The sequence below is a fragment of the Diceros bicornis genome, chromosome 18 (genome assembly GCF_020826845.1).
Source record: "Diceros bicornis minor isolate mBicDic1 chromosome 18, mDicBic1.mat.cur, whole genome shotgun sequence".
NCBI lineage: Eukaryota > Metazoa > Chordata > Mammalia > Perissodactyla > Rhinocerotidae > Diceros > Diceros bicornis.
This window is the reverse complement of record NC_080757.1, coordinates 8,339,704-8,355,649: the sequence shown is the minus strand read 5'-3', so window position 1 is coordinate 8,355,649 and position 15,946 is coordinate 8,339,704. Positions and strand designations below refer to the sequence as shown.

At 41.3% G+C, this 15,946-nt stretch overlaps 1 protein-coding gene across 4 annotated transcripts in view; it reads right to left on the bottom strand.

The window, feature by feature from the left end:
- LOC131416913 (myosin-4) overlaps positions 1 to 15,206 on the bottom strand; it is a 28,688-nt gene extending 13,482 nt beyond the window's left edge. For 2 of the 4 annotated variants that reach the window (XM_058559709.1, XM_058559710.1), the window contains exons 1-14: positions 15,003 to 15,206; positions 14,761 to 14,904; positions 14,487 to 14,643; positions 13,354 to 13,381; positions 12,483 to 12,597; positions 12,305 to 12,397; positions 12,108 to 12,171; positions 11,736 to 11,834; positions 11,540 to 11,643; positions 11,248 to 11,386; positions 10,917 to 11,035; positions 10,677 to 10,826; positions 8,090 to 8,260; positions 222 to 531 (exon numbers count right to left, since the gene is read on the bottom strand). In XM_058559709.1, coding sequence (XP_058415692.1) covers positions 222 to 531; positions 8,090 to 8,260; positions 10,677 to 10,826; positions 10,917 to 11,035; positions 11,248 to 11,386; positions 11,540 to 11,643; positions 11,736 to 11,834; positions 12,108 to 12,171; positions 12,305 to 12,397; positions 12,483 to 12,597; positions 13,354 to 13,381; positions 14,487 to 14,643; positions 14,761 to 14,904; positions 15,003 to 15,206 — 1,897 coding nt within the window. Of the gene's footprint in view, positions 1 to 221; positions 532 to 8,089; positions 8,261 to 10,676; positions 10,827 to 10,916; positions 11,036 to 11,247; positions 11,387 to 11,539; positions 11,644 to 11,735; positions 11,835 to 12,107; positions 12,172 to 12,304; positions 12,398 to 12,482; positions 12,598 to 13,353; positions 13,382 to 14,486; positions 14,644 to 14,760; positions 14,905 to 14,998 lie in introns of all 4 variants that reach the window. The other 2 variants (XM_058559711.1, XM_058559712.1) reach the window with 2 other exon arrangements.
- Positions 15,207 to 15,946: the final 740 nt, after the last annotated feature.

Sequence of the window (15,946 nt, the reverse complement as noted above, 5' to 3'; positions counted from 1 at the left end):
GGTGAAATGAGCTGTGGACTAAACGATCCATAGTGTCAATTTTAGCTCTGAAAGTCTAAGCTCGTAAAACTGTACCACACTTATTACATATACTTCCTTTCATTAGAACCATATCGACCAGTATTTTCGTGTTAGGTTTTCCTATAACTATATCTGTCTCAGATATACAGTATATTTCTATTTTGTGACTCTAGGAACATATTAATGCTATTAAAAATGACCACCTTCTCCAGCTTGTGCCCCAGTGAAAAGGAAAGCCAGAGTCTTCATTGCAGATTTCTGGTACAGGCCAACCACGGTCTCGTTCAGGGGGTCCTTGTTCTTGTCAAGCCAGCCAGTAATGTTGTAGTCCACGGTGCCAGCGTAGTGCACCAGCGAGAAGTGAGCCTCAACCTTGCCTTTGGCAGGTTTGGGCTTCTGGAAATTGTTGGACTTTCCAAGATGCTGTTCATACAGCTTGTTCTTGAAAGAGGTGTCTGTGGCCTTGGGGAACATGCACTCCTCTTCCAGGATGGAGAAGATGCCCATAGGCTAAAAGAATAAAAAGAAGCAAATGCCATTTGAATTTTGTCTGCTTGTAGAAATAATATGTAACATTAGGATCCTATTTGAGTAAATTCATCCTTTAATTCCTATAGTCGATGAAAACTCATGCCTTTGGTGAGAAGTTGTTCATTTAACAAATATTTCTTGAGTGCCTTTCAAGATGCAGGTGCTGTGTGGGGCTCTGATATGATGGAGAGTAAGATAAACGGAGGGCGTTGCTCTTGTGGAGTTTGTGTCTTTGCCCCAAAGGCTTTAGAGCAATATTTCTCCAAGTGTGACTTGCAAACTAGTAGCATTAGAATCACTTGATGAAAATGCAGATTCCAAGGCTCCATCCCATACTTACCAAAAAGTATTTCAAGGAGTGAGATTAGGGAAATCTGCAATTTTGTTAAGTACTTGTGGTGAGTCTTGGGCACAACTGAAGTTTGAGAGCCTCTGCTTTAAAGTACTAGAAATTCAGAGGGAAGTCAAGATGGCGGCGTAAGCAGTCTCTGAACTCACCTCTTCCCGTGGACACAGCCAATTTACAACTACTCCTGGAAAAATTACCCCTGAGACAGAACTGAAAACTGGTTAAGAGGAACTCCTGCAACAACGGACAATCCTAGTTGAGGTGGAAGAGGCAGAAACTCCCTTCTGGAGAGGAAAAACGCCGCCTTCACAAGCCGCCAGCGTCACGGCTGCTGGGAGCAGCCCACAGGTACGCACCCCTCCCTGGAGGCGCGGGGCCCTGAGCCGGGAGCGCCCCCACTGTGGGCATTTTGTGGACCCAGCACAATTGAGACGAGTGGCATAATATCTGACTTTGCCTGTTGCTAAAGCCTTGGGGAATACCCCCAGAAAACCCGGTTCACAAAGAAACTAAAACCGGCTCTTAAAGGGCCCGCGCACAAACTCACCCATCTCAGAAAGCATCCTAAAATCACCAGAAAGAAAGGTGCACAGTGCTTTGGTGAAAAGAGACTCACCTAATAGGCCCTGTGTGCATCTCGGTGAGAGGTGAGACCTCTTCAGGGACTGGGACATTGGCGGCGGCCATTGTTGTGGCCTGGTGTGGGCGTGCTGACACAGACGCCATTGGAGTTCTCCCTGGGGCCTGCTAGCCCAGGTCTGCACCACCCACTAGAGCATCCATTTAATCCAGCTCAGCCAGGGCAGGCAGCCCACCCGAGAGACTGGCCCCACCCAACAACAAGCCCTCAGGCAACTTGTGGGCCTGCATAGATTGGTGACTGGATTCTCTGCAGCCTGGCAACTGAGCCCACTTCAGTGGGGCAGGGTGAGCACAAGGAGTGGGTGGAGAGTGTGGGGCGGTGGCGGAGTGTGTGGGGCTCCCGCTGTGGAGAGACTGCGTCCGCTTCGGGAGGTCAGGGCGTGCACACGGGGCAGGACTGTGTTGACTGTTTTTGTGGACCTGTGGGTGGCAGGGCTTGTCAGCTGCAGAAGACTTGTGCTTCTCAAAGACCCACATAGGGGGTTTGCCCCACCTTCCAAAGCCTGAAACAATTGGGTGCTCCTGTGCCTGAGGCCAGCCCCACCCAGCTGCAATCCTCAGAGAGCTGACAAGAGACCTAAAGGCTGGAGGCTTATAGCAATTGAAAGGCCCTGAGCCTAACAACCTGCCACGCTGGGGGCCTACTCACTTGAAAGAAATACTGCAACACAAATGTGGTATTAGAACTTGCAGCCAACTGTGCTGGGGCTCCCCACACCTGATAAAGAGACTGAAGGGCCCACAACGGCTACAGGCAGCTAAGCATTACAACAGCTGGCCAGGAGCATAACTTGGCCTCCCTGGGCACCTACAGGGAGAGCAAATAGGCCACAACAGAAGGACACACGAGCCCACATAGGGATCTCCCCTGGAACATTGAGAACTGAGGGAAGCACACTGGAAGCCTCCTAAGGCGTCACTTATATAAGATCACCTATCCAAGAGCAGGAGACATAGCTGACTACCTAATACGTAGACACAAGCACAGGGAAAGAGGCAAAATGAGGAGGCAAAAGAATACATTCCAAGTAAGGGAACAGGACAAAACCCCAGAAAAGGAACTAAGTGAAACAGAAATGAGCAACCTACCTGACAGAGAGTTCAAACTAAGAGTGTTAAGGATGCTCACTGATCTGGGGAGAAGAATAGATGAACTCAGTGAGAATGTCAACAAAGAATTGGAAGATATAAAAAAGAACCAATCAGAAATGAAGAATACCATACTGGAAATGAAAAATTCACTAGAGGGACTCAAAAGCAGAGTAGAGGATACAGAAGAACGGATCTGTGAGCTGGACGAAAGACTAGAAGAAATTACCCAAGCTGAACAGGTAAAAGAGAAAAGAATTAAAAAGAGTGAGGACAGTCTAAGGGACCTCTGGGACAACATCAAGCGCACTAACATTCGTGTTATAGGTGTCCCGGAAGGAGAAGAACGAGACAAAGGGGCAGAGAATCTATTTCAAGAAATAATAGATGAAAACTTCCCTAACCTAAGGAAGGAAACAGACATCCAGGTACAGGAAGCACAGAGAGCCCCAAACAAGATAAACCCAAAGAGGCCCACACCAAGACACATCATAATCAAAATGTTCAGAATTAAAGATAAAGAGAGAATCCTAAAAGCCGCAAGAGAAAGTCAAGTTACATACAAAGGAAACCCCATAAGGCTATCAGCTGACTTCTCAGCAGAAACCTTACAGGCCAGAAGAGAGTGGCACGATATATTTAAAGTGCTAAAAGGAAAAAACTTACAGCCAAGAATACTCTACCCAGCAAGGTTATCATTCAAAATGGAAGGAGAGATCAAAAATTTCCCAGACAAGCAAAAATTAAAGGAGTTTGTTAACAAGAAACCAGTGCTACAAGAAATGTTAAAGGGACTGATTTAAGGGGAAAAGAGAAGACCACAAATAGGAAAAATTATCTATTTCCATGATAAGAACATAATGGATACAAATGCACAAAAAAGAGGTTAGATATGATATCAAAAACATCAAAAAGGAGGGAGGAGGGGAATTAAAGAGTAGAGCTTTCAGACAGAGGTCAAACTAAAGAGACCATCAATTCTGTATAGAAGAAGAAAGGAACAGAAAAGGACTACTAAAACGCTGAGAAAAAAAAAGTTAAAAAATGGCAGTAAGTACATACTTATCAATAGCTACTTTAAATGTCAATGGACTAAATGCTCCAATTAAAAGGCATAGAGTGGCTGATTGGATAAAAAAACAAGACCCATATATATGCTGCATACAAGAGACACACTTCAGACCTAAAGACACTCACAAATTGAAAGTGAAGGGATGGAAAAAGATACTCCACGCAAATGGCAATGAAAAGAAAGCTGGGGTAGCAGTACTCATATCAGACAAAATAGACTTTAAAACAAAAACTGTAAAAAGGGACAAAGAAGGGCATTACATAATGATCAAGGGAACAATCCAACAAGAGGATATAACACTTGTAAATATCTACGCACCCAATGTAGGTGCACCTAAATATATAAAGCAATTATTAACAGATATAAAAACAGAAACAGACAGTAACACAATAATAGTAGGGGACTTTAACACTCCACTTACACCAACGGATAGATCATCCAAACAGAAGATCAATAAGGAAACATTGGCCTTAAACGACACACTAGAACAGATGGACCTAGTAGATATATACAGAGCATTCCATCCCAAACCGAAGAATACACGTTCTTTTCAAATGCACATGGAACATTCTCTAGGATTGATCACATATTAGGCCACAAAACGAGTCTTCATAAATTTAAGAAGATTGAAGTAATACCAAGCATCTTTTCTGACCACAATGGTATGAAACTAGAAATCAACGATAGGAAGAAAATCAGAAAAGCCACAAATACGTGGAGATTAAACAAAATGCTACTGAACAATGACTAGGTCAACGAAGAAATCAAAGAAGAAATCAAAAAATACCTGGAAACAAATGAAAATGAAAATACAACATGCCAGAATTTATGGGATACAGCAAAAGTGGTTCTAAGAGGGAAGTTTATAGCAATACAGGCCTATCTCAACAAACAAGAAAAGTCTCAAATAAACAATCTAAGAATGCACCTAAAGGAACTGGAAAAAGAAGAACAAACCAAGCCCAAAATCAGTAGAAGAAGGGAAATAATAAAAATCAGAGCAGAAATAAATGAAATAGAGACCAAAAAAACAATAGAAAAAATTAATAAAACCAAGAGCTGCTTCTTTGAAAAGATAAACAAAATTGACAACCCTTTAGCTAGACTCACCAAGAAAAAAAGAGAGAAGGCACAAATAAGTCAAATCAGAAATGAAAGAGGAGACATTACAACAGACATCTCAGAAATACAAAAGATTATAAGCGAATACTATGAAAAGCTATATGCCAACCAATTCAACAATCTGGAAGAAATGGATAAATTCTTAGAATCATACAACCTTCCAAAATTGGATCAAGAAGAAGTAGAGAATTTGAATAGACCAATCACCAGTAAGGAGATCTAAACAGTAATCAGAAACCTCCCCAAAAATAAAAGTCCAGGACCATACGGCTTCCCTGGTGATTTCTACCAAACATTCAAAGAAGACTTAATACCTGTTCTTCTCAAACTCTTCCAAAAAATTGAGGAGGGGGGGAAGCTCCCTAACTCATTCTGTGAAGCTGACATTACCCTGATACCAAAACCAGACAAGGACAACACAAAAAAAGAAAATTACAGGCCAATATCACTGATGAACATCGATGCAAAAATCCTCAACAAAATACTAGCAAATCGCATACAACAATATGTTAAAAAGATTATACACCATGTTCAAGTGGGATTTATTCCAGGTATGCAAGGATGGTTTAATGTTCGCAAATCAATCAACGTGATACACCACATTAATAAAATGAAGAATAAAAATCACATGATCATCTCAATAGATGCAGAGAAAGCATTTGACAAGATACGGCATCCATTTATGATAAAAACTCTGAATAAAATGGGTATAGAAGGAAAGTACCTCAACATAATAAAGGTCATATATGAGAAACCCACAGCTAATATCATCCTCAATGGTGAAAAACTGAAAGCTATCCCTCTAAGAACAGGAACCAGACAAGGATGCCCACTGTCACCACTCCTATTTAACATAGTACCGGAAGTCCTAGCCAGAGCAATCAGGCAAGAGAAAGAAATAAAAGGGATCCAAATTGGAAAGGAAGAAGTGAAACTGTCACTATTTGCATATGACATGATTATATATATAGAAAACTCTAAAGAATCCACCAGAAAACTCTTAGAAGTAATAAACGAATATGGTAAAGTTGCAGGATACAAAATCAACATGCAAAAATCAGTTGGATTTCTATACACTAACAATGAAGTAGCAGAAAGAGAAATTAAGAATACAATCCCATTTACAATTGCAACAAAAAGAATAAAATACCTAGGAATAAACTTAACCAAAGAGGTGAAAGATCTGTACACCGAAAACTATAAAACATTGCTGAAAGAAATTGAAGAAGACACAAAGAAATGGAAAGATATTCCGTGCTCTTGGATTGGAAGAATTAACATAGTTAAGATGTCCATACTTCCTAAAGCCATCTATAGATTCAGTGCAATCTCTATCAAAGTTCCAACAACATTTTTCACAGAAATAGAGCAAAGAATCCTAAAATTTATATGGAACAACAAAAGACCCTGAATAGCTAAAGGAATCTTGAGAAAAAAGAACAAAGCTGGAGGTATCACACTCCCTGATTTCAAAATATACTACAAAGCTATAGTAACCAAAACAGCATGGTACTGGCACAAAAACAGACACACAGATCAATGGAATAGAATCGAAAGCCCAGAAATAAACCCACACATCTATGGACAGCTAATCTTTGACAAAGTAGCCAAGAACATACAATGGGGAAAAGAAAGTCTCTTCAACAAATGGTGTTGGGAAAACTGGATAGCCACATGCGAAAAAATGAAAGTAGACCCTTACCTTACACCATACACAAAAATTAACTCCAAATGGATTAAAGACTTGAATGTAAGACCTGAAAATATGAAACTTCTAGAAGAAAACATAGGCAGTACGCTCTTCGACATTGGTCTTAGCAACATGTTTTCAAGCACCATGTCTGACCGGGCAAGAGAAACAATAGAAAAAATAAACAAATGGGACTACATCAAACTAAAAAGCTTCTGCACAGCAAAGGAAACCATCAACAAAATGAAAAGACAACCTAACAATTGGGAGAAGATATTTGCAAACCATACATCTGATAAGGGGTTAATCTCCAAAATATATAAAGAACTCATGCATCTCAACAACAAAAAAACTAACAACCCAATAAAAAACTGGGCAAATGACCTGAACAGACATTTCTCCAAAGAAGATATACAGATGGCCAACAGACACATGAAAAGATGTTCAAAATCATTAACTATCAGGGAAGTGCAAATCAAAACTACAATGAGATATCACCTCACGCCCATCAGAATGGCTATAATTAACAAGACAGGAAACAACATGTGTTGGAGAGGATGTGGAGAGAAGGAAACTCTCATACACTGCTGGTGGGAGTGCAGACTGGTGCAGCCACTATGGAGGAAAGTATAGAGATTCGTCAAAAAATCAAGGATAGAACTACCATATGATCCAGCTATTCCACTGCTGGGTATTTATGCAAAGAACTTGAAAACACCAATGCGTAAAGATACATCCACCCCTGTGTTCATTGCAGCGTTATTCACAATAGCCAAGACTTGGAAGCAACCTAAGTGCCCATCAAGGGACGAATGGATAAAGAAGATGTGGTATATATACACAATGGAATACTACTCAGCCATAAGAAATGATGAAATCCAGCCATTTGTGACAACATGGATGGACATCGAGGGTATTATGCAAAGTGAAATAAGTCAGAGGGAGAAGGTCAAATACCGTATGATTTCCTTCATTAAGTAGTAGATAATAACAACAATAAACAAACACATAGAGACAGAGATTGGATTGGTGGTTACCAGAGGGGAAGGGGGGAGGGAGGAGAGTGAAAGGGATAATTCGGCATATGTATGTGGTGATGGGTTGTAATTAGTATTTGGGTGGTGAACATGATGTAATCTATGCAGAAATAGAAGTACAATGATGTACACCTGAAATTTATACAATGTTATAAACCAATGTTACTGCAATAAACAAAAAATTAAAAAAAATAATAAAGTACTAGAAATTCATTTTTCAAATGCCAGTCATAATGAATCCAAGGATGGAAAGAAATAAGAATTAAAAACTGTTTTCACCTCTGCCCTTTTTTAAGGAAAGATGGCTTTAAATATAAGGCTTGCATTGCAAACTGTGGGGCTATGTAGAGTTGTGGACTTTATAGAAAATATTCAGTCTCCTTCTACCAGAATACCTACCTCAGGGTGGGCAAAAGAAGGAATTTTTCCTGATTTTATTTACAAGTAGAAATGTTTTACGATAGTCTATACCAAGGTTTTATGCTTTTAAGTACCGTTCAGCAGTTTGATCTGCGATCGGCAAAAAGCAAGCGAACCTTCTCGATGAGCTCAATGCAGGCAGCAAGGTCCATCCCGAAGTCGATGAACTCCCACTCAATGCCTTCCTTCTTGTACTCCTCCTGCTCCAGCACGAACATGTGATGGTTGAAAAACTGTTGCAGTTTCTCATTGGTGAAGTTGATGCACAGCTGCTCCAGGCTGTTGAACTAAATAAGTAGAAAATAGAAATTAACATTCATCTTATAATAAACACTTCTTTTGGAAAGGAGCTTCTCTTAGTCGGTTAGCTTAACTGCTCTCTTAGGATGGTGTGGCTTCATCCTGCCTGTGGCAAGCCCCTTTCTCCCTCCTGTATCTTTTTTGCTGCTGCTGGCTAGACAGTGTCATAACACTTGTTGGAACTATCTCTTCAACAGGAATAAACAGGCTCTGAGTGATGCTTTCCTATGCAATAAAATAATTGTTTGGTTTTTACAATATCTATTTTTGTTGATCAGAGCTTTCTTAGTACTTTCTCTCTTTATCATTATGCTGTATAACTAGCTAAGTTCACTCCATCTGACTGTTGTGGTCTCTATGTTGTTATTAATAATAGGAATACCAATTCAACAGCTAACATTTGTTGACTATTTACTACATGCTAGACACTGTGCTAAGGGCTTTGTATGAATTATTGCATGTAATCGTCACAGCCACCTTTTAAAGGTGGTACAGTTTGCACCTTCCTTGGATGGGGAAACACTCTTAGAGAGGTGAAGAACCTGTGCAAGATCATGCTAGGAAGGGCCGGGGCAGGGGCTCCAGGCTCCAGCACTTTGGCAACAGAGCCAGGGTTGGTAAGCCCTCTCGGAACTTGAGGAGATCTGCTCTGCCCCACTGTTCAAGACACCTCGATATAAACACAATTGGGAATGGTTTTGTCCAAGAGCAGTATCGCCATACACGGAAGTCACAGAGGTTCTACAACACGATGAACCCTGCAAATGTTATCCTAAGTGACAGAAGCCAGTCGCAAAGGACCATGTATTGTCTGATTCCATTTCTATGAAATGTCCGGAATAGGCCAATCCATAGGGACAGAAGGCAGATTAATAGTTTCCAGGGATGGGGGAGGGGGAAATGGGAGTCACTGCTTAATGGGGGTGGGGTTTCTTGTTAGGAGGATGAAAATGTTCTAAGTCCGTTGTGATGGTTGCCCATATCTGTGAATGTACTAAAAACCACTGAGTTGAGTACTTTAAGTAGGTGAATTGTATGATATGTGAATTATATCTCAGTAAAACGATTATTTAAAAAACTCAAAGAGGGGGCTGGCCAAATGGCATAGTGGTTAAGTTTGCGTGCTCCGCTTTGGCAGCCGGTGGTTTGCAGTTTCGGATCCCAGGCGCGAATCGGTGCACCGCTTGTCGAGCCGTGCTATGGCGGCATCCCGTATGAAGTAGAGGAAGATGGGCATGGATGATAGCCCAGGGCCAATCTTCCTCAGCAAAAAGAGGAGGATTGGCAATGGGTGTTAGCTCAGGGCTAATCTTCCTCACACACACACACACACACAAAAAAAAAACGCAAGCAAAAAAAACCTCAAAGAGGTTGCAAGTTTGCACTGTCATTAGTTTTCTTATTTGAAGACATGTGGATTGCTCTCCCTGTTCCTACTTGGTGCAGGTTATTCCTCTTTTCCCATGTGGGTTGGGAATTTCTGGAAATGCTGTTCTCCCTAAAACTCAGAAAATCTCATCCTATGTCTGTCAGTCCACTCTTAGAGAAAGGTGTAGAAATGTGATTTGAGGATCAGACATCCAAGACTGCTGTCAGGTAGAGGACCTGGGTAACCTTGTTTCCTAAGCTATATGGGAGGTGTTCTTTCTTAGGCAGATGAATTTGAGTTTCTTTACAATGCCATTTCCATCTTCTATTCCTGGATATTGCAGGGCAGATAGGAATCTCAAAATCTTTTTTTGAATTTGTCATTGTCTTCTCCAGTGCCATCTTTGCTGCCATTGTCGCCCTCATCACCTTCTTTATCATTTACTGAGTGCTGACGATGTGCTTGGGGACTGTACTTAGGGCTTTAAATTCAGAAATCTTGTAACTGCCAGAAAGATCTTAGGAGTTATCTGGAGGGCTAGGTGCTCTACATACAGGTGCTAGCTGAATTTGCCCAATGGTTGGTCAATACCATTCCTATTATCCAGGTTCACATGGGTAGGAATTGACAGAGGTGGAGTGTGAGTCCAGATCTGTCTCAGCCCAAAGTTCATGCCCTTTCATGGACTTTTGGTTTTCTTTCATGTGTCAGTTTAATTTGTAGTGCAGCTATTTTTCATAGACTTTTTCTTTTTTTTTAAATAATTTTATTTATTTATTTTTCCCCCGCAAAGCCCCAGTAGATAGTTGTATGTCATAGCTGCACATCCTTCTACTTGCTGTATGTGGGACGCGGCCTCAGCATGGCTGGATAAGCGGTGCGTCGGTGCGCGCCCGGAATCCGAACCCGGGCCCCCAGCTGTGGAACGTGTGCACTTAACCGCTAAGCCACGTGGCCAGCCCAGACCTTTTCTAATATTGACCTCAGCAGCAAGATTTTTAAACTTTTCTGCTATGAAGTTTCTGCTAACTCACATCAAAGATCTCAAAGCCAGCGATGTCCAAGACTCCGATGAAGTACTGCCTGGGCTGCTTGGTGTCCAGCTGCTGGTTGATGCGAGTGACCATCCACAGGAACATCTTCTCATAGACGGCCTTGGCCAGAGCACCTACTGCATTGTACACCTTAATAGACAAAGTAATGATTGTTGGCATTATTAGAGACATGCCATGAAGGACTGAGATGTGTGTGAGTTTTTGGGGTTGTGCACTTACCTGCTGCACAGTCTGGCCTTTGGTGACATACTCATTGCCCACCTTGACCCTGGGGTAGCAGAGGGCTTTGAGCAGGTCAGCAGAGTTCAGACCCTGAAGATAGGCAGCCTTATCAGCAACTGCAGAAACACAATTCAGGTACCCAACATGACCTACTGTGGGCTTCACAATCCACAGGGGCAGAGTAGGGAGTGAATCATTTCATAGAAAGTCTGTGGGGGATAAATTTGCATCTGTCCATCAGAAGCTCAGCTGTAAAGGAGGCATGAGTTTGGAATGGACATTTTTGCCTGTATATCTCATTAAACCCACATGGAGGTTCATTTGGTACCTTCAGTGCCATCTGGCTCCGCTTGCTCCTCACGCTGCTTTTGCTTGAATTTCATGTTCCCATAGTGCATTACTGCCCCTATGAGCTTATAGATGGACACTCTTTCATCAGAAGTGAAGCCCAGGATGTCAATGGCGCTCTACCAGGAGAGACAAGAGGATAAAAGTTAGGGTGGAAGACTGCAACTTATTTAGGAGAATTTATACTATATCCTTAACCACACCTACAATGGGTTGTTATTGTCATTCCCATTCATAAAAGATTCTTTTAAAAAGCTGCGTCTGTAACTTACATCTGTGGCCATCAACTCTTCTTGGTCATCAATGCTAGGGACTGTGATCTCCCCTTGACTGACAAAGGCATAGTCATATGGGTTGGTGGTGATCAGGAGCATTTCTGGATACATGGAATTCAGAGTACATGTTTTCTGTTAGAAGGTGTTCATAAGCAATTTATCTTCTAGCTTATAAATTTAAGCTCTTTCTTACCAATTAGATCTGGCTTTTTGTTAGACATGATCTGATAAAAAATATGGTAGCTTCTTTCTGCTTTTAGCTGGAAAGTAACTCTAGACTTCTCCAGAAGATCTGCAATGGAAAGGAAACATTGGATTAGGGTGAAAAATTATCAAGTTCCTGGAGTTATTTTGGAACTTGAGGTCATTAGCTAAATCTCATTGGCCCCTTGAGATTTCAGCTGAATGTTCCCACGAGGTTCCACATATTGTGTCTCTAGAGACACCATTGCAGTTGCTCTTACCACCTCTACAAAGAAACTAAAGTATGGATGGGCCAAGACTTACTCATTTCTCATACAGAAGATCCTTGACATTTGGAATATAATTGATTCCTGTTACTTACATGTTTCAATATCAGCAGAAGCCAGTTTCCCCGTGGTACCAAAGTGGATCCTGATGAATTTACCCTTGCAAGTAAAAAAGATGATCTTATATACAAACCTTAAAGCACACAAGAATGATGAGATTGAAATAATAATGCAGACATGCTTCCCCTGGCATTTAGGGCTGAGAAAACCCCTCTCTGACCAAAAGACTTACAAAACGAGAAGAGTTGTCGTTCCTCACGGTCTTGGCGTTGCCAAAGGCCTCCAGTAGGGGGTTGGCACTGATGATTTGATCTTCCAGAGTCCCCTGCAAAGGCAAGAGCAGGCCTCACATGTGGGCTCGGGAACTTCTTACCTGAGAGCTGGAGTCTGACCGTGGCAGTCAGACTCACCTGCATTTTGCCAGTAGTGGGTTCCTCCTTCTTCTTCTCCCCAGTGACTGCAATTGTTGCAAAGTACTGGATGACACGCTTGGTGTTCACAGTCTTCCCTGCACCAGATTCTCCACTGTCAAACAGTGACCAAACATGTGAGAAAGTAAGCTATATGACAAGTGAAACTACTTCCACCATCAGCATTTACTGCCTTTTGCATCTATCTTTATACGTCTTTGTCAGAGTCTCCTAGATCTTTCTCTTCAGCTTACATATTATTCCTATTATTTCTGTTGCTTTGCGCTGACGGGAAGTAGAGAAATTTATTCATTATTTATGTAACACGTATTTCTTGAGTGCTTAAAATGCGTGGGCTTGCAGGGTTCAAAAAGCAGCCACTCAACAACTATATAGTAAATGAAACAAGTAGTAAAAACCTGTCTGAAGCAATGCAAGTGTTCTTCAGCTTCCTTAGACTAAAGACATGGCCCAAGTTAGGTCTTTGAAGGACTAGACATTCCTCAAGTAGGCCTTAAAAATGAACCACTGGTAAGATTCCCAAACTGCTCAGCCTTCAGAAGGCTTTTTGTTGCTCACTGCCCTGTAACAGGTCTGGCTGTGCACAGGGAAGGGGTTTTATGTCTTCTACTCCCAAGAAAGTTCTGTGGAACTGTCAAGACTGGGCCAGCAAATGATGTAATATAGGGCATTGTTGTTTTACATTCTGATGCAATCTAAACCCTGCAATAAACTGTAAACAATATCTAGTTTCAATCTGATCATTGCACTGCTTTAGTATCGATGGGGGCATTAACTAATTTCTTCTTTTGGTTTGTCATTTTCCCAGTGAGAATCAAAGACTAGTAAGTCTCAGAGTAGTAATACGTACGTGATTAAGATAGACTGATTCTCCCGATCTACAAGAAAAACAGTGGACAATCAGCATATATATCAGTTATGCAAAGAAAACTTTCTGTAGGGAAACAGTTAGCGCATTGAGTATATGTGTCATTTTCAATGGAGTTCCTCAGTATATTATTGTAAAGTTATATAGAGTAAAATTCTTAAGCCTCTTAAGTTTGGAGAAGAGAAACAAAATGTTGTCATTTCTTAAATTCCTTAAGCCCCCATAGGAAGTGTGTCCTCTGGTTTAAAATAAAGAGCAGTTCTTTCCAAAGCCAGATACATTCCCTAGTTGTCGTCTGTGGATTTCACTGGCATGGCTGTCTGCTGATTAATGCATATAATTGAAAAATGCTTAATATAGTAAGGCTTTGGACTGTAGTTTAATAGGTTAAAATAGAGGTAATCAAGCCAAGGTTGAGATTTAGTTTCTAAATGGATCAATTGGCTACACACACACACACACACACACACACCCACACACACACACTCTTCTGTTTTACGGCCCCAGACTGCAACTCTAAGTGTAACCTGCCCTACCAAAAGTGTGCCATTGGGTCAAAGAAAGATCAGGTGAGGAGGGAACCTCCATCAGAACAAAATCCTTTTAAGGGAAGAAATAACAATTTCTGTTTATATGCATGTAGCCCCCCAATAACGTCTTCATTCAAGGAGAAGATATCATCTCTGAAATGGACCTTGATAGTTTTAGAGAGACAGCAGTATTTCTAAAAGTATCCAATTCATAATCAACAAGACACTTAGGCACCAAAAGGATTGAACACACATTTTTCATTTCTATGCAGACAATATCATTCAATTGTTGCTTAATCTTACCCTTGTTACTTAAATATATAAAATAAATCATGTATTTCCAAGCAAGGAGACTATAAACAAATTAAACTTAATTGGGATGGAGCAGTAGGATGGTCTGGTAAAATCATGGAGGTGGAATCAGGAGAACTGAGTTTTAGTCCCCACTTTAACAATATGTATCTCTCTGTGCTTTAGTCACCTCTTAAGTACAACCAGGGTGTTGGATTCAATTATTTCTATAGGTCTTTTTAGCTTTGACGTTTTGTGATTATAGGTGGTAATAAAAATGGTTGAGCCACTCACCAGTCAGCATGAACTGATAGGCGTTGTCAGAGATGGAGAAGATGTGGGGCGGGGCCTCCTGGCGCTTTTTGCCTCTGTAGGCCGTCACCACCTCGGTGTTGTACACTGGCAACCACTTGTAGGGGTTGACAGTGACACAGAAGAGGCCCGAGTAGGTCTGCCCAAAAAAAAAAAAAACAAAGGAATATAATTATTTCATGGGGACCTTAAAAATCTACTGTTTTTCAAAAATATCAACTACTCCATGAGCAGAAGGCTGTGAGAATGAACTCACGTAGATCATCCAGGCTGCGTAACGCTCTTTGAGGTTGTACAGCACGGCAGGCTCATGCAGGTGTGTCATCATGGCCATGTCCTCGATCTTGTCATATTTGGGAGGGTTCATGGGGAAGGCTTGGTCTTCTTTCACAGTTACTGTCTGTCGGGTCAGATAAGAGAGGCCCGGTCAAAAAATAAGTGTCAGCTAACCTAACCCCAGATGAGACACAGTCGAATCATCTCAGATGTTTTACTCACAGCTCCAGCTTCAGTCTTGGCTGTCACCTTCCCTCCTTCCCTGCTCTGCACTGTTGCTTTCACAAAGGACTCCTTAGGGTCCACCACAAAGACTGATGTCTTGGCATCAAAAGGCTTGTTCTGGGCCTCAATTCGCTCCTTTTCAGACTTTCGAAGGTAAGGAGCAGCCTCCCCAAAAATAGCCATTTCCTGGTCTGAACTCATGGTTGTGGGTTATTGATGGCAACACAGCAGCAGGTGTGCCTAGAGGGAAGAAACAGAGCCAGACGGTGACTCAGGGGGCAGAGGTAGTTGTCCTGTTGACTTCAGGATATTGTGTGTCATTGGCCATGCTATTTCCTCCCGCCTGCCTTTAGGGATCACCCCTGTGTACTATGTAAAGGTGCTGAGAGATCAGATCATTGATTTCTAAGTCTTATGTTGGTAGCTTAATTTTTGTGACATTTTAATCCTCCATTCCATCCTCTATATTGTAAGCTTTAGTTGAGAAGTATGGAAGAATTTGTTTCAATCAGCAACGTTTGTGATGCCCCAAGTGTGTTCAGAATCTTTTCTTTTTCTGCTTGTTTTTCTTTCCTTTCCTTTTTTCTACTCCCTGTCCTTTTTTCTGACATTGCAATGATACAAAGACATGGAAAATAACAGTTTTCAGTGGCTTTACAATCTAAATGAACCTATTTTTAAAACTGAAATATTTAGACAAATTTTTTCCTTCCCCAAATTATTAAAATCAGATGTATAAATTGGATGTCAAAATTATTACAATTGTATGTGTGAAAAGGTACATCTGTTCTTTCAGGACATAGTCCAGATTGAAAACACTTAATAAGCACAAATAATCTCCTGGTTAACTAACAGGTGTTAGATAAGGAAAGGGAAAGGTAATAAGTACAATGAAAGCTGAAAATCCAACAAATGATTTTGTCCTAAGCCAAAATTGTTTC